Source organism: Giraffa tippelskirchi, chromosome 5 (assembly GCF_054371585.1).
Source record: "Giraffa tippelskirchi isolate mGirTip1 chromosome 5, T2T-mGirTip1v1.2.pri, whole genome shotgun sequence".
Taxonomy (NCBI): Eukaryota; Metazoa; Chordata; class Mammalia; order Artiodactyla; family Giraffidae; genus Giraffa; species Giraffa tippelskirchi.
Genome location: NC_137279.1, coordinates 166,965,615 through 166,993,087, shown reverse-complemented (window position 1 = coordinate 166,993,087; position 27,473 = coordinate 166,965,615). Strand labels below are relative to the sequence as shown.

The 27,473-nt window shown below is 43.9% G+C and overlaps 1 protein-coding gene and 2 long non-coding RNA genes across 6 annotated transcripts in view; 1 reads left to right on the top strand and 2 right to left on the bottom strand.

The window, feature by feature from the left end:
- Positions 1-1,692: 1,692 nt before the first annotated feature.
- Positions 1,693-27,473, bottom strand: part of YIPF1 (Yip1 domain family member 1) — a 38,308-nt gene continuing 12,527 nt past the window's right edge. The window contains exons 6-10 of one of the 4 annotated variants that reach the window (XM_081485218.1): positions 24,097-24,213; positions 20,672-20,838; positions 20,147-20,329; positions 15,939-16,069; positions 1,693-4,113 (exon numbers count right to left, since the gene is read on the bottom strand). In XM_081485218.1, the coding sequence (XP_081341344.1) occupies positions 15,980-16,069; positions 20,147-20,329; positions 20,672-20,838; positions 24,097-24,213 (557 nt within the window). In that variant the 3' untranslated portion in view covers positions 1,693-4,113; positions 15,939-15,979. Of the gene's footprint in view, positions 4,114-4,726; positions 5,277-15,938; positions 16,070-20,146; positions 20,330-20,671; positions 20,839-24,096; positions 24,214-27,473 lie in introns of those variants that run through there. The other 3 variants (XM_081485216.1, XM_081485217.1, XM_081485215.1) reach the window with 3 other exon arrangements.
- Positions 8,106-21,029, top strand: LOC145504442 (uncharacterized). Its single transcript, XR_014052205.1, has 5 exons — positions 8,106-8,301; positions 13,885-17,668; positions 19,832-19,979; positions 20,062-20,243; positions 20,774-21,029. It is a non-coding gene; the product is annotated as an uncharacterized LOC145504442 (long non-coding RNA).
- On the bottom strand, positions 11,309-14,093 carry LOC145504444 (uncharacterized). The gene is made up of 2 exons (XR_014052206.1): positions 13,093-14,093; positions 11,309-12,385 (listed from the first exon to the last, which is right to left on the bottom strand). It is a non-coding gene; the product is annotated as an uncharacterized LOC145504444 (long non-coding RNA).

The following is a 27,473-nucleotide window of genomic DNA, read 5'->3' as shown; positions in this document are numbered from 1 at the left end:
TCTAAAACTCATTCTGGTTTCACTTAGGGTGGCAGTGTGCCCAGCTAAGAAGCACTTCCCAGCCTCCCTTGCAGCTAGGGATGACCATGTAATCCAGTTCTGACCAATAAGGTACAAGCATAAGACAGCAGTGGGGCTTTGGAGAAAGCTCACCAAAAGTCAGGTCAACTCAGCTGGCCAACCAACCCCTTTTGCCCTTTCCCTTCTTTTTGCCTGTCAAAAGCTGAGCTGAGCTGCAAAGAGCTGAGCTGCCAAGTATCTGTGTAAAGTAGTAAAAATGAAACTAATGGTCAATGACTGAATCATTTACTGTGAGAGCATAAGCAAGAGACTAAACAGGAGAAAGTGCTGGCTCCCTAAATGTTCCATTTTTCTCCCTGGCACAGTGCCAGACAAGAGTCAGATGGATTAGTACAGATAATCAGGATTGTCTCACTTCTAAAGGATCCCTAAACAAAAGGCTCCTGCCTTTTTGCATACCAGGAGGCAGGGAGAAGGGAGCAGAGAAGGGCTGAGAGTAGAAAAGTACTACACACTTACAGTGGAGGAAACATTTCAAGGCCACACCCTTGCCCCTTTCCCTCCCCCTACCACCCCACAGCCAGTAAGTTGGTCTCTGCAGAGGCACCTAAGAGAGGCCATGGCTAGGTCCCCCTTCCTCCCATAAGAAGCCTGGGCTAAGGCTGGGGTGATGGTAGGGTGAGGCCAGAGCCCTTGACTGCAGATCCCCTCAGAGGGTGCAGTGCACAGGCTCTGTACCTTCCCATGAAGCTGTGGGTAAAGCTTTGAATTAATAATTGCCTACGGCTGGGTCTGAAATATGACACATAGGTTTTGGGCTTAGAGCTAGACTCCTCACTTCCTCCACTTTGCTGGAAAAGGAAGCAGGCGTATTGGGATCAGATGATGACAAATTCATGCTAAAGCCTGCTGAACAAAAGAAAGAAGAGAGAAGGCCGAGTCCCTGAGGGCTTCATGGAGCAGCCATGTTAACCTGAGACTAGCTCCAAACTTCTATTTACATGAGAAAAATAAAACTGCTAATTTGTTTAAGCCACTGTTTTTTCTGGGTTCTTTTACAGCTGAATGCAGTTCTTAAGGGCTACATGGGGGTCCCAAGGGCAGTGGCTTCCTAAAGGGTGATGCTGGTTGGTTCATGAAGTTTTCACTGGTACTTGGTAGGTGAGAGAGAATAAACAATGTAGTCGGTTTTTCATAAAGGAAGTTTATTCAAGTTTTTAGTACTGAGATTATGCCTTTCTAGATCCTTTGATATTATAATGTCCTGTCTTTCATGAGATGATTGTACTAATTTATGATGCTGGTTATGTCTAAAATCCTTACTTAAAAATTAAATTCTGACCACTGTATAAACATATTTTTGGAAAAATGTATTTAAGTCATATCATACTTAAAAATACTTAGTAGTAACTAATTTGCCTGTCAAAATTGGATATTTATATGTGCCTGGAAAAAAACTGTTTTTCTTTACTTGAACACTTACCATACTTCTGTGACCAGATGTGTGGGTTTTCCACATTAAACAATTTTGACATTAACTGCCTGGAGTTAGTGCAAACCTACAGGCTAAGGGTCTTAAGGCTAATTGCAAGCAGTGGGTTCCCAGGTTACCCACTGTCATGGCAGTCTGAGGGCAGATTGGAGAAGAATTTCCAGACACAGGGCATTTCAGAAGAGAGTGAGTTTATTAAGAACAAACAGCAGAGATGATGTGGGCACTGAAAGCACAGAGGGCCAACCTCCTGAGACCAGGGAAAGTTGACCAGACACTGTTAGAACACCAAGCTGGCTCAAGGGAGCGCCAATGCTTTTTGTGGGATAGTAGCCAATTTTTATAGCCTCAAGACAAAGAAAATTCCTGCTGGAAGGTTGGCATTAGGTGATTGGTTAGAGTGCTATAGAGTGAGTACTAGGCTGGGCATTTTTGCATAATATGGAGCTTCCCAGGTGGCACAATGGTAAAGAATCCACTTGCTAACGCAGGAGACATGAGACTCAGGTTTGATCCCTGGGTCGGGAAGATTCCCTGGAGCAGGAAATGGCAACCCACTCCAGTATTCTTGCCTGGAAAATTCCAAGGACAGAGAAGGCTGGTGGGCTACAGTCCATGGGGTTGCAGAGTTGGACATGACAGAGTGACTATGCACACACATTAGGTCAGGAAACTTGCTGGTGATGATCAGGGGACTTTTGGCAACAGTTATGAAGGAGCTCAGTCAATTTCAGAGGTGACCTTGGTTCTGGGTTCCTCTTCTCAGGCCTTGATGCAAGGCCTCACACCTGTGGCCTTGGGATAGGCCTCTATACCCATGACTTCTGCCTGACTCAGCTTACAAATTGGAGGTTCCCACGATCTCCTCCTTGGGTTTGATAATTTGCTCACAGAACCCAGGAAAACAGTTAACTTACTATTGTTGGCTAATTACAAAGGACATTTTAAAGGATGCACATGAATGGCCAGATAAAGAGACACATAGGGTGAGGACTAGAAGGGGCCCAGGAGCAGGAGCTTGTGTCCACCTGGACTTGGGGGCATACCACCCTCCCACCACATGGATGTATTCACCAAACCAGAAACTCTCCATACCCAGCTCTTCGGATATTTGTGATGGAGGCTTCATCACATAGACATGGTTGATTAGTAACTCTGTTTCTTGTCCCTCTGCTCTCTATGGAGAAAGGGGGTTAGGGATGAAAGCTCCAGGCTTATGATCACGGTTTGCTTTCTTGTGACCAGCCCCATCCAGGGGCCCCCAAGTCTCCTAATTAGAACAAAAAATGCTCTACTACCCAGGAAATTCCAAGAGATTTAGGAGTTCTGTCAGATACTTCTATAGCTCAAGAAACAAGGGTCTCAGGGGCTCTGTGTCAGGGACTGGTGCCAAAGACCAAACATCAGGATAGAAGATTCTCCTAGCACCCCTTGTGAATACAAGGGCTTTAGGGGCTTTTGTCAGGAACTGCGACAGAAAACGACATATATAATATATATAAATATTATTTTACAATATGCTTCTGGTCTTCAATAAGAGAAAAATCCTGTCACTTTTGGCAAGAGAGAGGAAGGAGAGCTGGTGTACAGGGGAATTCACAGGATCCACATGTGTAAGAATCACTGCCTTGGGCGGCAGAAGTTAAGTATTCAAGAAAGAGTGAGCCAGGGCACCAGTCCAGAGGGTGACTGGAGAGTATGAAGGCCAAGTTCTTTGAAGAGTACTTGAAGACAAAAGAACTATTTAGCTGGAGAAAACTCAGGGGGCGCGGAACAGCAGCTTTCAAACATCTGAAGTTATCAAAGGGAAAGAAGCTTAGACTTGATTTGAGAGCCCGGGGTTAGTGCTCGGACCAACCAGTAAAAACCAAAGAGGCCCTTCTCACAGCATGAGCGGTTCAGGAGGAATGGCTGCCTTGGTGAGGCTGAGGCTGGTGATCCTTGAGCAGGGATCACTGGACTGTCAGATCCACAGGATCAGGGACCTTGTCTGTTTTGTTCACTGCCCCAGTACCTAGAAAGGTGATCAGCAAACAGTAGGTGCATAATATATGTGTATTTGTTGAATAAGGTAATGGGGGTGACATTCAGCATTTGATAGGAGGTTTGCCAAGGTGACCTTAATCAGCTAAATGGTAGCCTGAATTTGTGCACAGCTTCCTTTTTCTCTGTGTTGTTGTTCAGTTGCTAAGTCATGCCCAGCTCTTAGCTACTCCATGGACTGCAGCACATCAGGCTTCCCTGTCCTTCACCATCTCCCAGAGTTTGCCCAAACTCATGCCCATTGAGTCAGTGATGCCATCCAACCATCCTCATCCTCTGTCACCCCCTTTTCCTCCTGCCTTCAATCTTTCCCAGCATCAGGGTCTTTTCCAGTGAGTTGGCTCTTCACATCAGGTGGCCAAAGCATTGGAGCTTCAGCTTCAGTATCAGTCCTTCCAATGAATATTCGGGGTTGATTTCCTTTAGGATTGACTGGTTTGATCTCCTTGCAATCCAAGGAGATTACCTGCATTATCAGCCTTTTAACTCCAAATGCATCTTTGCAGTTGTCTCACAGACACATGACACGATACACAAATACACAGGGAACTCTGGTGCTGAAGAGGACAACAGAAACAGAGGGCAATCAGCAATCCCGACCTGGCAGAAACTCGGGTGTGCATGGTATGCATTTTGAACACAAAGTATAAAAAAAGTGTCTTTGAGGTGTCACTGGTTTCTCCCTTTCATGAACTCTAGCCAGGAAGTAATGCCACTTGGAAAAGGCACTCAAAGGGCTCTAAAAGAATTTTCCAAAATGTGTATGTCAAAATAGGTAATAGGTAAACATGTTCCTTTCTTTTTTAATATTTATTTACTTGGCTGCACCGAGTCTTAGTTGCAGAACATGAGATCTTCCGTTGCAGTATGCGCACCCTTAGTTGAGGCATGTGGGATCTAGTTCCTTGACCATATATCAAACCCAGGCCCCCTGCATTGAGAGTACAGAGTCCTAGCCACTGGACCACTAGGAAAGTCCTGGTAAGCATGTTCTCTAAATGCACTGTTCAATACTTAGAGGAGGAAAAATTCTGATGTTCATTCTAATCCCAATACCCCAAAAGTTAGCACATGAAGTCAAGACTCCCAGCAGTCTGCCGCAGGCTGACAGTAAAACATCAAAGAAGAACCTGAGGGCAAAGTCATGAAGTACAGACACAGACATTATTATTACTATTTGCATTTTGTATTTATTTTGCAACGATTAGATTCAGTTGCCCACGGTCAGGTCACCAAAGACAAATTTTCAGACTCACTATGAATCCAAACCAAAGTTCACACTGTTTGGCCACTTGAGGATGGCAAGGGGAGCAGAGGCTCACCTGGGTAATCTGTACACAAACCAGAGAAAAGCACCCCAGTTAGGATGGAACCATCTCAGGGATTAAGGGCGTACCTAATGTGAAGCACACCACATGACTATGAGAGGCAAATGCCAAGCACCAAAGTAGCCTCCCATCCCCCTGTATTTCTCCCCAAATCAGCACACAGTCACAATGACAACCGACAGCATAACGAAGAGCTGAATCACATGGGTCTCAACTCAACCACATTTAACTCTTGTTTGTTAAATAGGTGATGATTAGGCTTCAGTGTGGCACCACCCAGATGTTGGGTGTTGGGGCCATTCCATCCGTCTTCCTGATGGCTTTGGTTGTTCTGCTTTCCTGCAGCGGATGCCATGTCCAAAAAGCCACACTCCAAAACCCATCGAAGAGAACTGAAGAGCAAAAAGAGTCACTCTCAAGACCAAGATTCCCCCATACAGGAAGGATTCAGAGAGATAACTTCGACACCAGAGCAGTTTGCAGCCACCAGCTCGCCAAACCTAGAGCTTTGAGTCCTTTGATTTATAGGTTTATAGGTTACAGGGAAGACTTACTGCTAGATCGGAGATGACATTTTAAAGTTTTTCTCCATTTCTTTGGAAACCCAGTGACTTCCTCTGACACAGATCCCAAAGCTACCTTCACCCAGTCACCTCAAACTCTTCTTTGTGACTGCTCTGTTTGGTGCTAGAGGAGAAACGATAAAAGAAAATACGGAAGGGACTTTCCTGGTGGTCCAGTGGTTAAGACTCTATGCTTCCACTGCAGGGCGCACAAGTTTGATCCCTGGTCATGGAACTAAGATCCCACATGCTGCACACACAGTCAAAAAGAAAATAAAAAGAAATATGGAGGGACAGAAAAAGATTCAGGAGCTGAGAGATGACTGTGTTTATTTAAACACAAGCTGGAATCAAGACCGCCGGGAGAAATATCAATAACTTCAGATGCAGATGATACCACCCTTATGGCAGAAAGTAAAGAACTGAAGAGCCTCTTGATGAAAGTGAAAGAGGAGGCTGAAAAAGTTGGTTTAAAACTCAACATTCAGAAAACTAAGATCATGGCACCCAGTCCCATCGCTTCATGGCAAATAGATGGGGAAACAATGGAAACAGTGACAGACTTTATTTTCTTGGGCTCCAAAATCACTGCAGATGGTGACTGCAGCCATGAGATTAAAAGACGTTTGCTCCTTGGAAGAAAAGCTATGACCAACCTAGACAGCATATTAAAAAGCAGAGACATTACTTTTCCATCAAAGGTCCATCTAGTCAAAGCTATGGTTTTTCCAGTAATCATGTACAGATGTGAAAGCTGGACAATAAAAAAGGTTGAGCACCGAAGAATTCATGCCTTCAAACTATGGTGCTGGAGAAGACTCTTGCAAGTCCCTTGGATAGCAAGGAGATCAAACCAGTCAATCCTAAAGGAAATCAACCCTGAATATTCATTGGAAAGACTGATGCTGAAGCTGAAGCTTCAATATTTTCGCCACCTGATGTGAAGAGCTGACTCATTAGAAAAGACCGTGATGCTGGCAAAGATGGAAGGCAGGGTGAGAAGGGGTCAACAGAGGATGAGGTGGTTAGATGGCATCACCAACTCAATGGACATGAGTTTGAGCAAGCTCCAAGAGATGGTGAAGGACAAGGAAGCCTGGTATGCTGCAGTCCATGTTGTCACAAAGAGTCGGACACGACTAAGCAACTGAACAACAACAAGCATAAGGCTATACAGGGGACAATGGCAGGATATGAAGCAGGATAAGTAGATTAGGGATAGATGGTGGCAATACAGGGAGTTTGGGTTTTCTTCTTTAGATGACAGGAGGCCAAAAAAACACTAGTTTTTAGGTAGAAGATTGATGCAGTCAAAGGCTCAGTCAGATTTATAAATTTTAAAGACCCTCATAGCTACATAACACACACTGGTGGCTCAGCAAGTAAAGAATCTGCCTGCAATGCGGAAGACCTGGGTCAGTCCCTGGGTCAGGAAGATCTCCTGGAGAAGGGAATATCAACCCACTCCAGTATTCTTACCTAGAGAATTCCATGGCTACAGTCCATGGGATCACAAAGTGTCAGACACAACTGAGCTACATATAGGATAAATCAGAAGGAGGAAAAGAAATGAGACAGAGAAACCCATCAAGCTATTACCATAGTCTAGATGTGAGATGATCAGGTCCTTAACACTAGGTATGGTACTAACAGGGCAGATTTGAGAAACATTTCCAAGGTAGCACAGACAAGTCCTACTGACAGATAAGATGTGGACGACAGAGGAAAGAATCTACATTGATGCTGAGGTTTCTAGCTTGAGTGGCTACGTAGATTTCTTTTTTTTTTCAGCCATGCTTTGTGGCTTACGGAATCTTAGTTCCCCGACTGGGGATTGAACCTGGGCCCTCAGCAGTGAAAGTGCAGAGTCCTAACCCCTGGGCCCCCAGGAAATTCCTCCATAGATTTCTTAGTTTATCCAACAAATACTGATGGAGGACTCATGTGCCAGGCACTGGATACAATGATAATAAGGCAAACATGGTCCTAACTCTGAAGAAATTTACAGTCCAGCAGGGGAAATTATGGGATAAGACATAATTTTTGCAAGGTACAATGAAAAAAGAAGTCACTCAGTAGTGTCTGACTCTTTATGACCCTATGGACTGTAGCCTACTAGGCTCCTCCATCCATGGGGTTTTCCAGGCAAGAGTACTGGAGTGGGGTGCCATTTTCTTCTCCAGGGGATCTTCCCAACCCAGGGATCGAACCCAGGTCTCCCACATTGCAGGCAGACGCTTTACCATCTGAGCCACCAGGGAAGCCAGGTACAATGAAAGGGCGTGATAAAGAATCAAACCTGGTCTGGAGTCAGGAGTGGATGGCAGTGTCATTCACTAAGACAGGAAAATGTAAGAAGATCTAGTTGTTGGGCAGATGAGTTTAGTTTTGAACATGATGAATTTGTGGCATCTGTTGGTACACTTGGTTGAGGATTTGCAAGAAATGGGAACTTGCAATGCGGGAGACCTGGGGCAACCCCAGGGTCGGGAACGGGAACTTGGAAAGAGAGGTAGAGATATGGTCAAACCCAGGAGAGATGAAGGAATGTGGCAGAGAGGGGTTCCTAATGCATGGCCTCCTCCTAAGACAATGAGCTAGGCCTCCCTGAGGCCCTCATCAGGGGAAATGTCACAATCAGGGTCAGCATTTAAGCACACCACAAAGGTGATGCTGAGGCAGGGGAGATCTGCCTAAATCTACCTGCTCTAGAAAAGGGAAAAGCTGCCGCCAAATAGCTGCGAAAAGTGGTTGGAGAAGGGTGGATGGTATAATGTGATGGAAGGACAGAACCTAAAGTCCTGATCGGCCTTCTGGTAAACATCGGCGTGGGGTTCTGAAATGCCAAGTAAAGGTAAGGACAAGCCAGCCCACAAGGAAGTCATGAAAAATTCTGTTTTTCTCATCTTTCTAGCTGTCTGTTCCAAATTAATGTCAAGACTGAAAAACAACATGAAGACAGAAAATTCCCTCCTCCCACTGCTGTTACTAGGTGGCCTGTGGAGCAGAGGCTGGAATTCCTGGCACTTAGGCTGAGGATAGCAAGTAAGATACCTTTTGGGCCAGATGCGGACCATAATGTCACCATCAGCCAGGACTCCTTTGCCACTTTCAGACCTAAGACTTGACTCCTAGTCACTTCTGGCTCCCCACTGTGGTAGCCCCTCTGTGGCATGCCCTGCTCCCCTCCTGGCCCCATCCTTGCATCCAAGCTGGACAATGTCAGACAACTGCCTCATCTGAGGTATTCCAATCAGAAGTTCCCAAAGTTGTGATTCTCTCTTTAACTTAGCAAGGCCTGCTCGTCTGTGTGATGCAGGAGATATAAAGCTGGACTGTGGGGGACTTTCCCGGCGGTCCAGTGGCTAAGACTCCCTGCTCTCAACGCAGAGGATGGGCCTGGGGGTTCAATCCCTGGTCGGGGAACTAGATCCCACATGCCACAACAAAGATCAAAGAGCCTGTGTGCTGCAACTAAGACTCGGAGCAGCCAAATAAATTAAAAGAAAAAGTTGGGCTGTAAAATCTGGGAAAGTAAGGACCTATCTCCATTATTCACTAGTGGCACAGTCCTCAATGAAAAACAAGAGTTTCCAAGCAACTTGGCAAATGATCCAAGTTTTGAATGCCATGTGGTATGTATATAATCCTCCCTTGTTCAAAATCAAGCTTTCCCCAAATGCCTGCTGAGTGCTGGGGCTATAATGGTAAATAAATCTCTGACCTCAAGGAACTCTCAGTCTATGAACTCACAGTTAAAAAGAAAATGGCCATAAAAGAGAAACATACAAAGAGCTCTACCACAGCCCAGAGAAATAAGTAAGTAATATTATCTGGAGAAGTAAAGCAAAACTTCATCAAGGATAGAATATCTGAAGTAGGTCCTGAAGAATAAATAGGAAGTTTCCAAGCAGACAAGGGAGGAAAAAGCATACTCTAGAATTTAAAAAAAAAAACTTCAAAGATTTTAATTTTTTAATCTTTTTTATGCCATGCTGCACAGTTTGTGGGATCCTAGTTCCCCAACAAGGGATTGAACCTGGGCCCCAGCAGTGAAAGCACTGAGTCCTAACCACTGGACTGCCAGGGAATTCCCTTCAAAGATTTTAAAGTAACATTTCCAGAAATTAAAGGTAGTTTGGAATTTTTATTACTAGATTATTATGAGCGCATGGTGGATAAAACAGGTAAGTACTTATGTGGTGGGTTTCCCAAGTGGTGCAGTGGTAAAGAATCCACCTGCCAATGCAGGAGATGCAGAAGACTTGGGTTCACTTTCTGGGTAAGGAGATCCCCTGGAGGCAGAATTGGCAACCTACTCTAGTATTCTTGCCTGTAGAATCCCATGGACAGAAGAGCCTGGCGGGCTGCAGTCCATAGGGCCGCAAAGAGTCAGACACTACTGAGCAACTGAGCACGCACTTATGTGGCAGTCCAATTCTATCACCAATGCTATCAGTGAGAAGTGAAATCCTCAATACAGGAGAAAGGAGATATGAATATATGATAAAAGCAGTTTAGTAAGAACTCTGTAGTACTAAACAGGAATTGGAAGTATCAGTATGAACTCACAATATGTGTTCTATCAAGCAAACAACAATCATACACATTGAAAAGGCCTGAAAACAATGACCAAGCCAATTGCAATGAGGAACACTAGCATCCAGATTGAGACCTGAAAATACTATTTCCCCACTGAATGGAACCAGGAGTTCTTAGAGAAATGGCTCAGTCTGGATCTGGAACAGGAAAAGTTCAAAATGAGCTGAGAACATTTGGTTATAACAGACAGCAAGGCAGTTAACAGAGACTCCTAGAGTTGTGCCAACAAGACCCAGGGGCCAACTGGTGTCCAAATATAGGACAATCTGAGCATCAATAAGCATAATATTTGCAATGGCCTGAAACTAATTGGTCATTGCTGCAGAGTCCTAGTGACCCAACTACAATTTTGAAAGCAGGTAAATACAGAAAAAAATCATTTATCTTGCTTTTCTTCTACATAAACTGTATCACTGGACACCCAAACAGATGAAAGGAAATTTTTATTAAAGAAATATTCTAGTTAATAAAGGAAGAAAGAAAGATAGAATTGAAATATCACTGTTTTAAAACCCCTACTGAATTAATGAATCTAAACATACCTTACTAATGGCTCCTAATATAAAAAAGAGAGATAATTAGACATTATGAGTTTATGGATGGAAGGATTTTACAGCACACATCAAGTAGTCTTGCCCAAAAAAAAAATCATATCTGAATCTGATCAAATCTTTAGATACAACCATCAGTTCACAGAAAAGAGAGGACAGAGTTATACGTTAAATGATACCATGGAGAAACAATCAGCAAAATCCAGGATAAATGAGCTTTCAACAAATAAACGGCAAAAGGAAAGAGAAAGAGAAAGATGGACTAGAACTCTGTAATTTAAAAGGCATTTAAAGGCAATTATCCTCCAATTAAAAAGAAAAAAAAAAGGCATTTAAGGTGCCTTCCCTGGTGGTCTAGTGGCTAAGACTCTGCATTCGCAATGCAGGGGGCTTGGGTTTGATCCCTGGTCAGGGAACCAGATCCCATATGCTGCAAATAAAATATCCTATATGCTGCAAAGAAGATCAAAGACCCTGCGTGCTGCAATGAAGACCCAGGTCAGTCAAATAAATAAATAAATAAATAATTTAAAAAATAAATAAAAGGCATTTAAGAGATACACTACACAATTGCAATATGAAAATCAAATACTGAATGTATTTGATACTAAAGAATTATGATTTTTAAAATGTGATTATGGTACTATAGCTAGGTTTTGAAAACAGTATGTGTGTGTGTGTGTGTGTGTGTATATATATATATATATATTTTTTTTTTTTTAAGATTGTTTTAGCCTTTTATTTTATTTGTTTATTTTTGGCCACACAACGTGGCTTGCAGAATCTTAGTTCCCTGACTAGGGATCAAACCCAGGTTCATGGCAGTGAAAGTACAGAATCCTAACCACTGGACCGCCAGGGAAGTCCCTGAAAACAGTATCTTTTATAGATACAGAATATAAATGTTTATGTATGAAAGAATAGGATGTTCTAGATTTGCTTCCAAATAATACAGGGGAAAGAGATGGAGAATATATGGGTATATGGATGAGACAAGACTGGCTGTGAGTTGACAACTGTTGAAAGTAAAAGAGGGGAGGGGTACTTAGGGATTCGTTATAGAATTCAGTCTATGAGAGTGAAAGAGGAGATTGAAAATGCCAGCTTAAAACTCAACATTAAAAAAAACACCAAGATCATGGCATCCAGTTCCATCACTTCATGGCAAGTAGAACAGGAGAAAGTGGAAACAGTGACAGACTTTATTTTCTTGGCTTCCAAAATCACTGCAGACGGTGACTGCAGCCACGAAATTAAAAGACACTTGCTCCTTGGAAGGAAAGCTATGACAAACCTAGACAGTATATTAAAAAGCATAGATATCACTATGCCAACAAAGGTCCATATAGTCAAAGCTATGGTTTTTCCATTAGTCATGTATGGATGTGAGAGTTGGTCCATAAAGAAGGCTTAGGGCTGAAGAATTGATGCTTTTGAACTGCAGTGCTGGAGAAGACTCTTGAGAGTCTTTTGGGCTGCAAGGAGATCAAACCAGTCAATCTCAAAGGAAATCAACCCTGAGTATTCGTTGGAAGGACTTATGCTGAAACTGAAGTTTCAATACTTGGGCCACTTGATGTGAAGAGCCAACTCACTGGAAAAGACCCTGATGCTGGGAAAGATTGAAGGCAAAAGAAGAAAGGGACAGCAGAGGATGAGATGGTTAGATAGCATCACCAACTCAATGGACATGAATTTGAGCAAACTCTGGGAGATAGAGGAGGACAGAGAAGCCTGGAGTGCTACAGTCCACGGGGTCACAAAGAGTCGGACACAACTTAGTGACTGAACAACAACACATTTTCCACTAAATAAATCAAATAAAAGAATAAAAAGTTATTGTGTTGACCCACTTGCCATCGCAGGTTCTTCCAATTTCCTCAAAGAAAGGGAACAAAGAAGAAAACTGAGAAAGAAATAGCCCAGGAATTGAAAATGGGTTCTCTAGGAAGGGACCCTGAAGACATGGTGTGGAAAAGAATAAGGGGCTGTAAAAAACAGTGTTAGCTATGCTGTGAAATCATGCAGTTTGGATGCTGTGTTAAAGGGGATTACAGCACTGCGTTAAAGCTGATTTCAGAATAAAAGAACGGATGTGTATAAACCTAGTAGAAACATTTGAAGCTTTGGCTTATGAAATGAACTCTTGACGTGAGTGAGTGAAAGGATAATTGCATATAAACCCTGGGTATCAAATCAGGAGGGTTTAACTACAAAGGAGTTTCCTGATGCCCTCTGCTCAGCTCTTAACAAAGCCCATATCACACAGCCGTATAATTATACGCCAGTCGCGCTCCTCTGGATAGAACCACTTGTCATTGACCCTGAGAAGGCAGTCCCAGTCTGGATATGGTCCTTCAGACTCTCCATCCCTCAAGCCAAAGTAAGACTCCCTAAGTTCACCAGGGTCCTGGCTCAGAGAAGAAATGGCACCGGCTCTAAGGTGATGCGCTGTGTGCTTAGTCACTCAGTCGTGTCCAACTCTTTGTGACGCCATGGACTGTAGCCCGCCAGGCTCCTCTGTCCATGAGGATTCCCCAGGCAAGAATACTGGAGTGGGTCACCATGCCCTCCTCCAGGGGATCTTCCTAACCCAGGGATTGAGCCTAGGTCTCCTGCATTGCAGGTGGATTCTTTACCGTCTGAGCCACCTGATAAATATATATAAAACAAGAAGGAAAGAACAAAGGAAGGAAGGAAGGAAAGAAGAAAGTCAAATGTTCTTTATAATATCCCAATGACTTATGTAGGGGTAGCGCCCCTGATTACAAGTAATTGGAGGCTCCTCTATGATCCTGAGGTTCCAGGGAGAGAAGGGGTTAATGCTCTCCCAGTAATTCCTTTCAGGCTAAGCCCTCCAATGCACAGATTTACATGAGGAAGGTTATCTGCAAGATAAAAAGTCATTCCTTTTCCTGAAAGCTGGGAGTCCAGAGATTACAGTGGGAGGCACAGTCAGCTCATCACTCTGCAGGGCTCAGGGCTCTGGGCAGCCCTTCTCATTGGCAAAGCAATTGATGCTTCTGCCAGGGAGGCGCCAAAGAAACTGTTCGTCACTATCTCATTTAGAGACTTGACACCAGCACCCTTCGATAGTTCAGCTGGTAGAGCGGAGGACTGTAGAGGTGATTAGAGACTGGACACCCAAATGGAGACTCTGACACCCAAGTTTATAGATGTGAGCAAAGCCCAGAGACACCGAAGCTGTGAAAATCGGGATGGGAGGTCAGCAAGGGCCCTGAGAGCTAGGCTCTTCCCAGACGCCAGCTTCTAATTCTCTTAAGGTTGACAGCGCCTGGGACACTTGGTCTGGAGACATCATAACCAAAATGTATGGAAGGAACTGAAGTCCCAGCCCAGGAGCAGGCTGCGAGAGCCCCTCTCCAGGTTGATGTCAGGTATTCCGAGGCAAGGCACACAGCCAGACAGCTATGTGTCCTCCACCTCTGTCCCTCCGCCGCTGAGCTCAGGTTTTCTTGTTTGAGGTGATGTGAGTCCACAGCACATCACAGTGTCTCAATGAACGGCCTGCATCTTTACTCTCCCAAAAACCACGGGAAGCCAGCTGCTCTTTTCAGAAAAATGGGCAACCAATTGCTTCTGCTCAAGCAAGACCCTCTCTGTGAAGTCTTCCTCCAGGCCAAGTGAGTCAGTGTTTCTGTGCTCCCACAGTGCCCATCAACTAACAGCTTGGCCACGGCACTTCTCACATAGCCTGGCCCACTGCCTGGTCCTTATCTGATGAGCTGTTTTACCCATGGACCAAAGTGCCTTGAGGCAGACTGTAGCTGATTTTCTAGGTCCCCAGTGCCTCAAATAAACTTCGAGTGAGAGTGTAAATGGTGATCCAGGACTCAGCAAGCCAAGACACCTCTGGGTAAAAGCCCATACCCTGACTCTTGCCTGAATCCTACAGTCATCTCCATCCACTCAACAGTAATGAAGCATTTGCTCTGTCTGTGCCAGGTGGGCATTAGGCCAAGACCTGGGAGTGCGAGTGAAACAACAGTCCCTTCTCCATGGACCTCAGATCCTGCCCTGAGGCCTTCTCTGCTAACACTTAATGGAGTCCATTTGCAGGATGTGCTGGACCAGCATGCAGACAATTAAACAGTTATGCAAACAAGCTACCACATGCTCATTCTAAGGCAGTGGGCTCCCAAATACAACCCACTGAGGTAGTGGAAGGAAAATATTAGAATATTTATGAATATTTCTTTTTCATCAAAAAGTAAGAAATTAAGCTTTAATAGTTACTATATGGATTGACAAGAGACTTTGTAAATGCTTCACCTATATACACCTATCACTGCAGGTATGTGCCTGTGGCAGACAGACTCCAAAAAGAGGGGATATTTGTATATGTATAGCTGATCCACTTTGCTGCACAGCAGAAATTAACAGAACACAGTAAAGAAACTGTACTCCAATCAAAAAAAAAAAAAAAAACGCTTCACCTTCAAAATGCAGGGGGTGCAGGTTTGATCCCTGGTCAGGGAACTAAGATTCCACGTGCCTTGTGGCCAAAAATCCAGAACAGAAGCAATATTACAACAAATGCAATAAAGACTTTAAAAATGGTCAAAAAAAAATTTGAAAAAAAAGTGACATATATTAGAGGGCGTAATGGGATCACAAGGTAAGCAATGACTGCTGGAAAGGAAGGAACACTTCAGATGACTAGATCGGCTAGTGCAAAGGCAGGATGCGTTCTGGTGATGGCAGCAAGGCTGCAGGCTCGGAATACTGAGGAGTGGGGGGTGGGGAGGTGAGAGACCAGCTGAGGAGGATCAGGGTCTTCTTCCTGTACTCTGACACCCTAGGCTAACCACCGACAGTGGAATCATCAAAGAGGTCCGAAAACAAACCAGGTATGAGAACTGGTAACCTTCAGAGAACTGCATGAGTAATTAAAGAGAGGTCATACTCAGGATCTGAGGCCAGCCTAACAAGTCACAGAGAAACTGCAGAGAACCACCAGGCTGTAATCAAATGGAATAAATCTATATTATGCTGCTGGGGAGGGGACAGGAAGTAGAGAAGATGCTGGAGCCAAAAGGCAGGAACTCCTCTTACAGAAGAATCTGGGAGCTCCTGTTTCCCAAATGGATAAAGACAGATAAGTGAAAGTAAAAGTGTTAGTCACTCAGTCAAGTTTCCCAAATGGATAAAGGCAGATGAGTAGACTTCCCAACTGAAGCCTCAGCAAGAGGACATACACATGGACACGCGTGTGCACACACACCACACTGGATCGTGCTGATGGATAAAAGGGTCCAGGCCCCTTGATGGTTGATGTTAACAACAGGACTGATGTCCCTGCCCATTGTTACTGTACCTCACAGCGAGAAGATGAAAGATCCTTTCTTGCTTTCCTCTTTAGCTGGACTTGGCTGCTACAACTGTTTGGTTTGGGGCAGCTGTGCTCGTTAGGAGATGGTCCATCTCTGGTGCATCAAAAAAGTAGGCCTGCAGGAAAAGGAGACCCAGGAGGAGAGTTAAAAAATAATGGTCCAGGTCAATGTCCTAGACTCCACGCTAAGAGCACTTCTGGGCTCTCGTGGCCCCTACATTTCCCCCACCGCTCTGGTCATCACTGAACTGTCTCTATTTCTGTCTTGTACTCGACTGTATGCCTTTTAAAATTTTGCTACAGTTTATTAAGCACTTGCTACCTATGACTCAATCTTCATAACAGCCTGGTGAGGTTGTTCTCATAACTCTCATCTAACAGATGAAGAAACTGAGGCTCAGGGAGGCTGTCATTTGATCAGGCACACAAGGCAGCAAGAGATGCAGGTAGGACTCAATGTCCGTCTTTCCAACTGCAAAGCTCAAGTTGTTAATCACCACAGTCCCTCCTCCAAAGACCATGTCCTTCTTGTCTCTGCATCACCAGCCCCTCAGGTAGGGCCTGGCACGCTGTGTAAACAATCAATACTTAATGAACTGAACCACGACAGGCTGCTGCTAAACCAGTCGGCTCCCTCTAAAGACCTTTCAAAGAAAGTGCTAGGCAGCCTTTACCTCTTAATTCTTCAGCCTGGAAATGAAAGGTTTGATAAGTGCTTCCACTCACCATCTACAATTTAACTGTCAAAAATCAGAAGGAGGTGGAAGACTGGAAAACATTAAGGAGGATCTTCCCACCTGTGTCAGTGTCTGAGAAACCTAATGTGAGCCCAGGAAAATACCAGTCTCATAGCCTTGAATGAGGGTTGTTCCAAGAACAGGTGAACCTATTAATAAATCCGTGAGCACTGCCTGCGCTTCATTGCTGCCTGGAGCAGGGACCTCAGGAAGGTGAAGAAGATAAAAAATCACCAAGAACCATCTCACCAGCTCTACCCTCTATCAGCCAGAAGGGGGCGCCAACACATCACACTGGAGTTTCCCCAAGGCACTTTGTATTTCAAGTTAGCACTTGTACAGTCCATTTCAAAAAGTTTCTAGCTGCAGACTCCCTCTAGTTTGTCACGTCCCTGGAGAAATGCTGTTAGTTTTGAAAGCCTTCCTCCCCAGGGCCCCTTCTGGCAGCTCTGTTTTCTGAAGAAGGAGAAGAATGGCGCTAACCCAAGCAGAGGCCAGGCCACGCTGCTGGCATTTGGTCCCTCCAGTTATCTCCTAGGTGCTCTGGGCCAAGACGCTCCCAGGATGTAAGAACAGCAACTCTCTTCCAGGCTCCTGGAGAAAACCCTCACCAGACAGAACAAGCCGGGAAGCCCAGGATCTAAACCTGGCTCTGCTAGGAACTCACACTACGACTTTGGACAAGTCTTATCTGTAGAATGAAAGGACTGTAAAAAAAATCCCTAATTAATTTCACAAACAATAGGGCACAGACATCCTATCTGTAGCTGTAACCACCTCAAACATAGGCTTGCATGCATGCTCAGTCACTTCAGTCACGTCTGACTCTGCGACCCTACAGACTGTAGCCTGCAGAGGAGCCAAACATAAATTTGGGCTTTTCCAAACATACCAGCCAAGAACGCACCCTCTACTGTAGTGCCTCCTTAGTCATCCCTGCCAGGTGTATTCCAGGATCAACTTAGAGATCATGTACAGGTACAAGCGCCAAGGAGCCCTCGGCAGGTGTAGGGCTGTCATATAATTCACTGCACTGAGGCAAAAACACCAATTCACGTTTCCTGTTGGAGAGTAGAAGGCCAAGCTGTCCAGTTCAGCAGGTGCCCCTCAGCTCAAATAACTCCCCTGATACTTTTTCTCCCATACAATGATGATAACTGTATGCATCATTCATCCTTACAACAGTAAAAATGTTACCATGTCTTTACTTCTTCTAAGTGAGGAGGTAGGGTCCAGAGAGGTGAACTAATAAGCAAAAAAGCAAGGAGTGATGGAGCTGAGACTAAAACCTGTCTCCTAATGTCTGCCTCCACCCTCCTGCATTGTGCATCTCCCCCAGAAGAGAAAGGAGGTGGCCATCTCCAGGGTGGGCAACAGAACCCCAAGCACGGTAGTCTCTCCTGGCTAAACACAGTTCCCTTCCTCAAGGAGAGAAAACTGTGCCTCCCCTCCAAGAAGTCCTGTACCTGCGATTAGCTTGCCGCTCCACCATCCAACCTGCCCCATTTCTCCCTGCCCCATTTCTCCAAGCCCCTCAGAACTGGACAGGGCAATGTCTTTTCTCCTGCCTCCGTGTGTGTGTGTGTGTGTGTGTGTGTGTGTGTGTGTGTCTGTTTATGTGATGGGTGTGTGTGTCTGTTTATGTGATGGGTAAGAAGTTCAGGAGAAAGATGGGAAGCCACCAGGGAGAGGCATCAATGAAAGGGCACCATCCTTTTTTGTGACCTGGGACCGCTCTTACTGGGGGACTCAGCAGAACAGGCCACACAGTGGCCCTGGCAATTTCTGATAACCCAGGGCTCTTTTAATAACTTCTTTACATCTGAAAAAACTATCACAGTATGTGAAGGGTTTTCACAGCCATTTCACTGAGTCTCACTAAAGTCTATGAAATACAAATCTCCCTGACAGACAAGCAAGCCAAGGCTCTGAGTTAAGTCACTAGCCTAGGCTCTCAATGCCAAGGAGTCTCCAGTCTACTGTTCTTTCTACTTGGTTATGACACTCTCTTTTAGAAAACTGCTGAGTAGTACGATGGGCAGGTAAACCCTAACTTCAGTGTCATTTACCCCAAGAGGGAGTAGCAGGCATAGGAGGTAAAAGATCCTGGCCACAGACACCAAACTAAATGTGTTAACACTGCCTCCCTACTCTGCAGCCCTGTCTGCCTTGCTCCTCTCTACTCTTTACAGAACCGAACATGGCAATACCTTTCTCCTGCCTCCTTTCCTTCACCAACTTCTTAACAAGGAACGTAACACACACACAAAATTCAAAACAGAGATGGGAAGATGCCAGGGAGAGGCATTACATCGAGAGAGTCAGTTTCAGTGAAAAGCATATTCTTCCTCAGCAGACAGGAGGGTCACAGCATTTGAAAGCATCAGTCCAGAGGTTCCAAGTACCAAACATGGAGAGCGTCACTCTGCTGCGAGTCCTCTGTCTCAAGGGGTTACAGCTTAGGCACATGTAAAATGCATGTCAACCAACCCTGTGTTTCAGAACTTGGCACTTTCTATGAGACTTGTTGAACGATAAAGTATTGGGATCTTATTAAAGCACTCAATGAGACTATGATTGTCTAGAGAAAATATTAAAGATCAAATAGTACCAAAGATATATTAACTCCTGTTGCAAAGCCTGACCAATGGTCTGGCCATGTGCTATGTGGACATCTTCCTGTGGGCATCAGTGACCTTAACATTCTTGGACTCAGAATTTTTAAAAAACCTATACCAGGCCTGGTTAAGGCTACTGGCAGCAAATTTCATACACAGTGTGTACAGAAATTAAAAAACCATATCTCCTTAGGATCAAAGGAAATGGACCTAATTTATGGGCATTTATGGGACAAGTTCTAGGTTAAGTGCTTTGTCTGTATTATTTTATCCTCAGAAAAACTTTCTGCGGCAAGAACTATTATACCCATGTTACAGATTAAGAGATTCAGAAAAGTTATGTTCCCTGCCCAAGTTTACACAGCTGGTGAGTGATAGAGCTGATCTTTAACCTGGGTGTGTCTGACTCAGAAAGTACATGCTCTTCCTAAAAAGGTAACCAAACACATTAACTTAAACATTGTTTTAAATGTTGTTCATCTTAAAGATAACTTCTCTTTTCTATTTTGACTTCATTCTCAAGTTCTCCATCTGAGTATGTGCAAAAACGCAGCAAAGGCATCCAAAGGTGGAACTCCCCGACTCCTGCTTCCCAGCCTTACGTGAAGACACCCATTCATCCCTACTTCCTCTAGCCAGACACCAAATCTCAACCAAACTTCAGAAATCAGGTAAAGTCAGAGATTATAACCAAATTCTCATGACTAATATTTCTCATCCAGCAGAGTCTATTTAAAACAATATGTATTCCAGGGAGCCAGCTTTTAAAGAACCAACAGTTTGAGGTCTTGGCGTGGCATTTAAAGCACACCAGAAGAGCATTGGAATGAGACCGTACCAAGCAGCCCACAGAAAGCAGCATGTGAAGCAACACAATCGTCACAATTGTGGCCAATGCGATGCGTCGGTTGTCCTCACGAACAGCTGGCCAAAAGGTCATTGCCAAGACAGAGCCCGAGATGCCTAGAGCAATCATAACTAGAACCCAGCGGACTGCTTTCTGGGGGATGATCCACAGTATCTGAAAGAAAAGGAGGGTGGGGAGGGTTTGTTCAGAGAGGCATTTGTTCATCCCAGGCACATGTGCTCGTGAAGGCCCGGGAGCCCATCAGCAGTGGAGCCCTTGCTGCCACGCGGATTTCCCAGCACAGCCCAGAGAAATTCCACCCGCGTGCAGACCGAGGGGAATGCTTCCCTAATGAAGGGCCCAAGATCCAGAGAAGGCACTAGACTCCCCGACCCCAATTCCCACAAAATTTCTAAATTCCAGGGGTATTTTTTCAGATGCACATCGGTGTTAGGTTAGAAATAATGATGCCAGCTGAGTAATTGTGGCCTCACTCAGTATAAGTGTGGTACTTACTGCCGTGGGGATATAAATGAAGAGTGAATATCCATAGACGCATACAATCTCCAAAAATGAATAGGAAACGATGTTCATAACTTTACTGTTTCTCCATACAAGGAAACCCCAGAGAGCGAGAGGAACCAGCCAGGCGTAGGCATAGATGATTGTGGCTGCGATGGACACTGAGGGCAAGAAGACACAAGTCGCAATTCCACTGTCACGGTACTTCTGGGACCCATTGGACTTACTTCCTGCACGGCTGTCCATCTGCCTCACTGCGTCAGGGGATGATGTCTTACTGATTTCAGCCCCTGAGCCTGGCACGATACCCGAAAAGCAGCAGATGCTCAATAAATGTGCCGAATCCATGTTCCTTCAGCATTTGTCTTTGTGATGACAACTAGTAGTCTCTCCTATGGCTTCTATAATTCACTTTATAACTAACAACTAATAGTATTAAGCAACTGAATTATGTACTGAAATACTTCCGAGGACCACACTACAAGTATTTAAATACATGGAGCATTTCAATCAAATAAAAGTCAACTATCCCCTTGGAAGAACATGTCCTCTTTCCTAATATAATAAAAGCTGACACTGATTTCTTTAGCAAATTTATGAAAATACACTGGGAACAGATTAACTTGTTCTGTGTGCTATTTAGAGTTCCTTCTGTCTCTGAAACAGGGAGTTTCAGCTCATTGATGAATTGCCTAAAATATTCTCCAGTTCCACTTTCTTCTTTAAATAATTCTTGTCTCTGTGGTGGAAATGCTACTGAGTGACTCCTCAGAACAGCAGCGTTCACTGCATTACTTACTGTCCGTCCCTCCTCCTTCCCAGCAACACACCCTAGAGGGTTCGGCTTCACCCTTCTGGGGTGGAGGATCATAACTGTGGCTCAGTCCACACCACCAGCCCTTCCCACATGAAAATCAGCAGATAATCCATCAAATGCTCTTGGTAAGAACAAAAGCACTCCTAGCAACTATGGCCAGGCTCTGGGTAAAATTTGTGATTGTCCAAAACATTCTCCAGCTCCCAGAGCAGTTTTTTCATATAAGTAATGCTGTCATTAAGTCAAATGTAATTTTGCTGATCTACTGCCTTTTTCTTGAATAACGAAAGGAAGAGGAAGGAAACTGCTACTATGACTATGGCTGTCCAATGGGTGTCAGGCAGTACAGTGAGTGCTGTACTGAGAGGTGACACTGTATAATAATCAGAGCTACAGACTGTATATACAGACTCTAATCCTAGCACTTGTTAGTCACTAAGTCATGTCTGATTCTTTGCCACCTCATGGACGGTAGCCCGCCAGGCTGATCCGTCCATGGGATTTCCCAGGCAGGAAATCCTGGAGTGGGTTACCATTTCCTTCTTCAAGCGATCTTCCCAACCCAGGGATTGAAACCAGATCTCCTACCTGGCAGGCGGATTCTTTACCACTGAACCACCTGGAAAGCCCAGCTCTGTCACTTATATTAATAGATGAGTAAACCTGGGTGGTGAGTTACTTAACCTTCCTGCCTCAGTATCCTCATCTGTAAAATGGGAATAATAACAGTACACTACCTTATAAGACTATTAGAATTAAATGAGTAAAAACAGGTATATTTAGAACACTGACTGATAAATAATAAATGCCTGATCAAGAATAATGTACGTACATTATTTCATATAAACTATATCTTTATTCTAGAGATGAGGAAATAAGATCAGAGAGCTAAGTGGTTTGGTTAGGGTCAAATAATTAATAAGTGGGGAAGCAGGATCTGACCTTGGATGTATCGCTTATACTCTTTACATAAAATGGAAAAATATTTACTGATTGAGTCAGTGACGACCTCACTAGCATATATATCCCAAGACTCCCTGACACTGGGATGCCCAGTCCAACAGGAATAAGAACAGACAAGGATCCCCACCCCCTGCCCTCCCCGCTTCCCTCCCAGCTTCCACACCCCCAGGCAGGGTGACTCACTCCTCTTCTCTGACAATATACTTCTACAGACCTCTGAAACAGAAATTAACACAAGCCATTTATTACAGCAATATCCATTTACCTATTTTTCTTTACTTAACCACTGAACTACTTGAAGGCAGATTGATAGCTCATGGATAGCAATGATTGAGTTAAATTTAAACCAAGGTCACTTGACAAATGGAGTTGGGATGACTCCATAATGGAGGAGAGAAGGGAGAACAGGCACGGAGAGTGGAGGGGAGGAAAGGAAGGCTACGTGGACACACAGACGGGTAAAAACGTGATTCCGTAGACACACAGGTATGTGTACATACGTATACAGCGGTAGTTCATTTTACTGAACTCTTTTTGTACAAGGTGCTATTCTAACCTCTTTACAGACATCACTTCTTCATTCTTACAATAGCCCTGTAATACAGATATTCCCATTTCACTGACAAGGAATCTGAGGTCAAGAGAGATGAAATAATTTGCCCAACAAGGTAGAAGCTAGTGAGTAAAGATGGAGGCAGAAGCCGACAGCAGGGTGCCCGAGCCCATGCCCTTACACAGCTTCTCAACAGGAGAGCCGGCCGTCGGGGACAGAGCGAGGGAAGGAGAGGACAGAGAAACGGGTACAGCCAAACACTCCTACTTTGGGTGGCTGTCATCTGCAAGTCCCTAAAAGCTGTTTTTTTGCCCCTAGCTATCCAATACTGCCACATGAAAGGAAGTTTTATTTATTTTTTTGACTGCACTGCACAGTTTGTGGGATCTTAGTTCCCCAACCAGGAATCAAAGTCAGGCCCCCAGCAGGGGAAGCACAGTATCCTAACCACTGGGGAAAGTCCCTAGAAAGGAAGTTTTAAAATAAGAATGTTACCCACAAGCCCATCCTCACTAGGACACTCTCACCTTTGCATTCTCCCTTCTTGGCCCTGACCGTCTGCAGACTTCTCTTTAACAAAACTGCTAACAGCACTGGCATAAGTTTGGATTATAAGTTCTCCACGTTGTTCTAAGTGCTTCATAATTAATGGCTACAGACCTAGCTAGCTGAGTCATCATGCCTTAAATAACAACGCTCCTACTGCTTCTAACAGTTGGATAATACAAATAATGCTACAGTGGAGACTTTTCTACACACTGCTTTTTACATATTTTGTACATTTTTCTTTGGAGACATTCTGATTGCTATGGGGCCGTGCCTTACAGTTTTCCAGAAGAGTACACAGATTCACAATATTGTGAATATACTTAATGCCACTGAACTGCACGCTTAAAAATGGTTAAAATGGAACATTTTAGGTTATTTTAACAAAACAAAAGATAAAAAGACTGTGGATTTATATGGACGGATGATTAGTTTTGAACCCTTATACAGGAAAATGGGCTGCAGGACCTACAGACAGAGGTCCAAGAACTCACAGTTACCAGCTGACAGCATTCCAAATAAGTCAAGCTATTCACCAACCTTTTCGGAATTCAGGCACATAGTGGTATGTCTTCTCTCCCAGATGGATTAAGAAGTTGGAAAGATTCCCACTGATTGCTATGGCAAAGACCAACGTGGCACATATCCAAAAGGGGCCTGCAAAGCAAACCAGAAAATTCAGACAAGAAAATGACGAGCTAGCTTCATGGAAGCAATGGAAAATGAAGTTTAGATGGAATCAGTACTTGTTAATTGGGAATTTTCTTTTTAAAAGGTCAAATGCACAACTCAGTAATTAGCTGCCTTAAAGACAGTGGGGATTGAAATGCACAAAACAAAACACCTTCCCCAATTAGGTGAATAAAGACACTGATTTGTTTATATGTCTCTTATTGGAAGATCATCCAAAAAAAATTCATGGACATTTTGTTAAACCTTCACAGGTTTAACAAACCTGTGGAGGATACAGAAAGAAAAGGTAACTTCCTTTACATAAGTATCAAATGTTAATGCCAGAGAAAAAAATAATTAAAATTACATAAGTCCTTTGCTGTCTAAACAGAAGAGCAGGGCAAGCTTTAGGAAAGAGCTCATTTAATCTAACAAGTCACCATGGGTGTCTGTGTGTGTGAGTGTGTATGTAAGGCTTTCTTTTTTTCTTTTTTTTTTAATGAAAAAGTAATACACACACATAGCTCATTGTTCAAAAGGCACAAAAGGGGGTACAGAGAAAATTAACCTTCTTTCCTCTCTGCTCCCTAGCTATGCATTCTACTCCACAGAACTCACCACCATAACCAGTTTCTGGTGAACCCTGCCAGAGATTTCTATACACATAAAAACAAATGCATATTTGTGTGTGTGCTTTAAAGAACTGCTAACATGCATATATATTTCCACCTTATAATGTCCTGAAGATTCTACTATAGCTATTTATAAGTCACTTCAGTCATGTCCAGCTCTATGCAACCCTATTGACTGTAGCCCACCAGGCTCCTCTGTCCATGGAATTTTCCAGCCAAGAATACTGGAGTGGGTTGTCATGCCCTCCTCCAGGGGATCTTCCCAACCCAGGGATTGAACCCATGTCTCTTATGTCTTCTGCATTGGCAGGCAGATTCTTTACCACTAACGCCACCTGGAAAGCCCATAAAATTCAGCTTATTCTTTTTAATGATTACAAAATATTCCACTAAGTGGATGAATACACCATGCTCTGGAAGTCCCTTTCATCATTTCGCTTGATTTCATGACCACTCTTGTTTCTCCCCATCTAGAAAAAGGACTGTTTGAACAAATACAATTTATAAATCCAGAGATTTTAATAAATTTTATGAATTTCATTTTTCAATTTCAGTAATATTCTGTAGGGGTTTTTTTTTGGATAATTGTAGGCACCTTGACATATCACAAAATCAAGAAAATTACTGTGCTGGGGGAGATGACTGGCAGAAATGGATGAGCACTTTTTGAGGTCAGGTTGGTTCCTAAAGGTGGGAAAGGATGCACAACAAGCACTTGACTAGGAAGCTCCAAAGAGTCGCCAACATCAGCTTCCCAAGTAGTGTCACTGACTCACAAGCCTGCGGGCGCTGTTACAGCCAAAGATCAGATCCTCTTCACTGCAGTATTCTGCATGCCTAGCACATAAACAGTGTAACAACAACCAAAAAAAAACCCCCTTACAACCAGTAACAATAATTTAAAAATCCCCCAAAGCTTTATTGAACAAATGAACAAAACTAACCATGTGTTATTGATGGGCGAGACCACAAACGGTCAGAATAGCATAGTGCTCGTAACTAGGAAGCGGTCAGAATAGCATAGTGCTCGTAACTAGGAAGCGGTCAGAATAGCATAGTGCTCGTAACTAGGAAGCGGTCAGAATAGCATAGTGCTCGTAACTAGGAAGCGGTCAGAATAGCATAGTGCTCGTAACTAGGAAGCGGTCAGAATAGCATAGTGCTCGTAACTAGGAAGCGGTCAGAATATTATAGTGCTCGTAACTAGGAAGCGGTCAGAATATTATAGTACTCGTAACTAGGAAGCAGAGATATCCTGTCAGCTGTTATTCACTAACTACCTCCTTTCCTCTGGGCCCTGGTGCTGGGGACACAGTGATGTGTGACAGACACAGTCACTGCCTCTGCTGCACTCAGGCACACAGGAAGCATGGCCTCCAGAGACACACACCATCTGCTCCTCCCAGGCCTGCCACGAGGCTTCACACTGCCTTCTCTCTTCCTCATGCCTGCCAAATTCCTACTCCAGTTATGGGGAGGGGTGGGAGGAAGCGTTAACTTAGTTTGCATTGTGCATTTTTATATTATCAAATATTTCTAACAGACAGAAAAGCCCAAAGAATGATAAAACAAACACTGGTGCGCTCATCATGCTTATTTTTCAAATCTTTCTAATGCTGTCATTCACTCACATCCTTCTCCAACATGCTTCTTTTCATCAACTACTGTTCTGAGATGTGTCCTTGTTGATACTTAGAGATCAAATCCATTTCTAAAACCTACAGTATTCTGTATATGAACACACCATATTTACTTTGGTCATTTCAAAATATTCGCTAATTACAAGCAATGTGGAGGCAATGAAGAATAATACTCTTCTATACGTCTTCTTTTTTATCTAGGAGGAGAACTGCTAAGTTGTAGCATCTTTAGCAATACGTGAACCGTGAACTTCCAGATCTTCAAGCTGGTTTTAGAAAAGGCAGAGGAACCATAGATCAAATTGCCAATATCCTCTGGATCATCGAAAAAGCAAGAGAGTTCCAGAAAAACATCTATTTCTGCTTTATTGACTATGCCAAAGCCTTTGACTGTGTGGATCACAATAAACTGTGGAAAATTCTGAAAGAGATGGGAATACCAGACCATCTGACCTGTCTCTTGAGAAACCTGTATGCAGGTCAGGAAGCAACAGTCAGAACTGGACATGGAACAACAGACTGGTTCCAAATAGGAAAAGGAGTACGTCAAGGCTGTATATTGTCACCCTGCTTATTTAACTTATATGCAGAGTACATCATGAGAAACGCTGGGCTGGAAGAAACACAAGCTGGAATCAAGATTGCCGGGAGAAATATCAATAACCTCAGATATGCAGATGACACCACCCTTATGGCAGAAAGTGAAGAAGAACTAAAGAGCCTCTTGATGAAAGTGAAGGAGGAAAGTGAAAAAGTTGGCTTAAAGCTCAACGTTCAGAAAACTAAGATCATGGCATCTGGTCCCATCACTTCATGGGAAATAGATGGGGAAACACTGGAAACAGTGTCAGACTTGACTTTTTTGGGCTCCAGAATCACTGCTGATGGTGACTGCAGCCATGAAATTAAAAGACGCTTACTACTTGGAAGGAAGGTTATGGCCAACCTAGATAGCATGTTTAAAAGCAGAGAC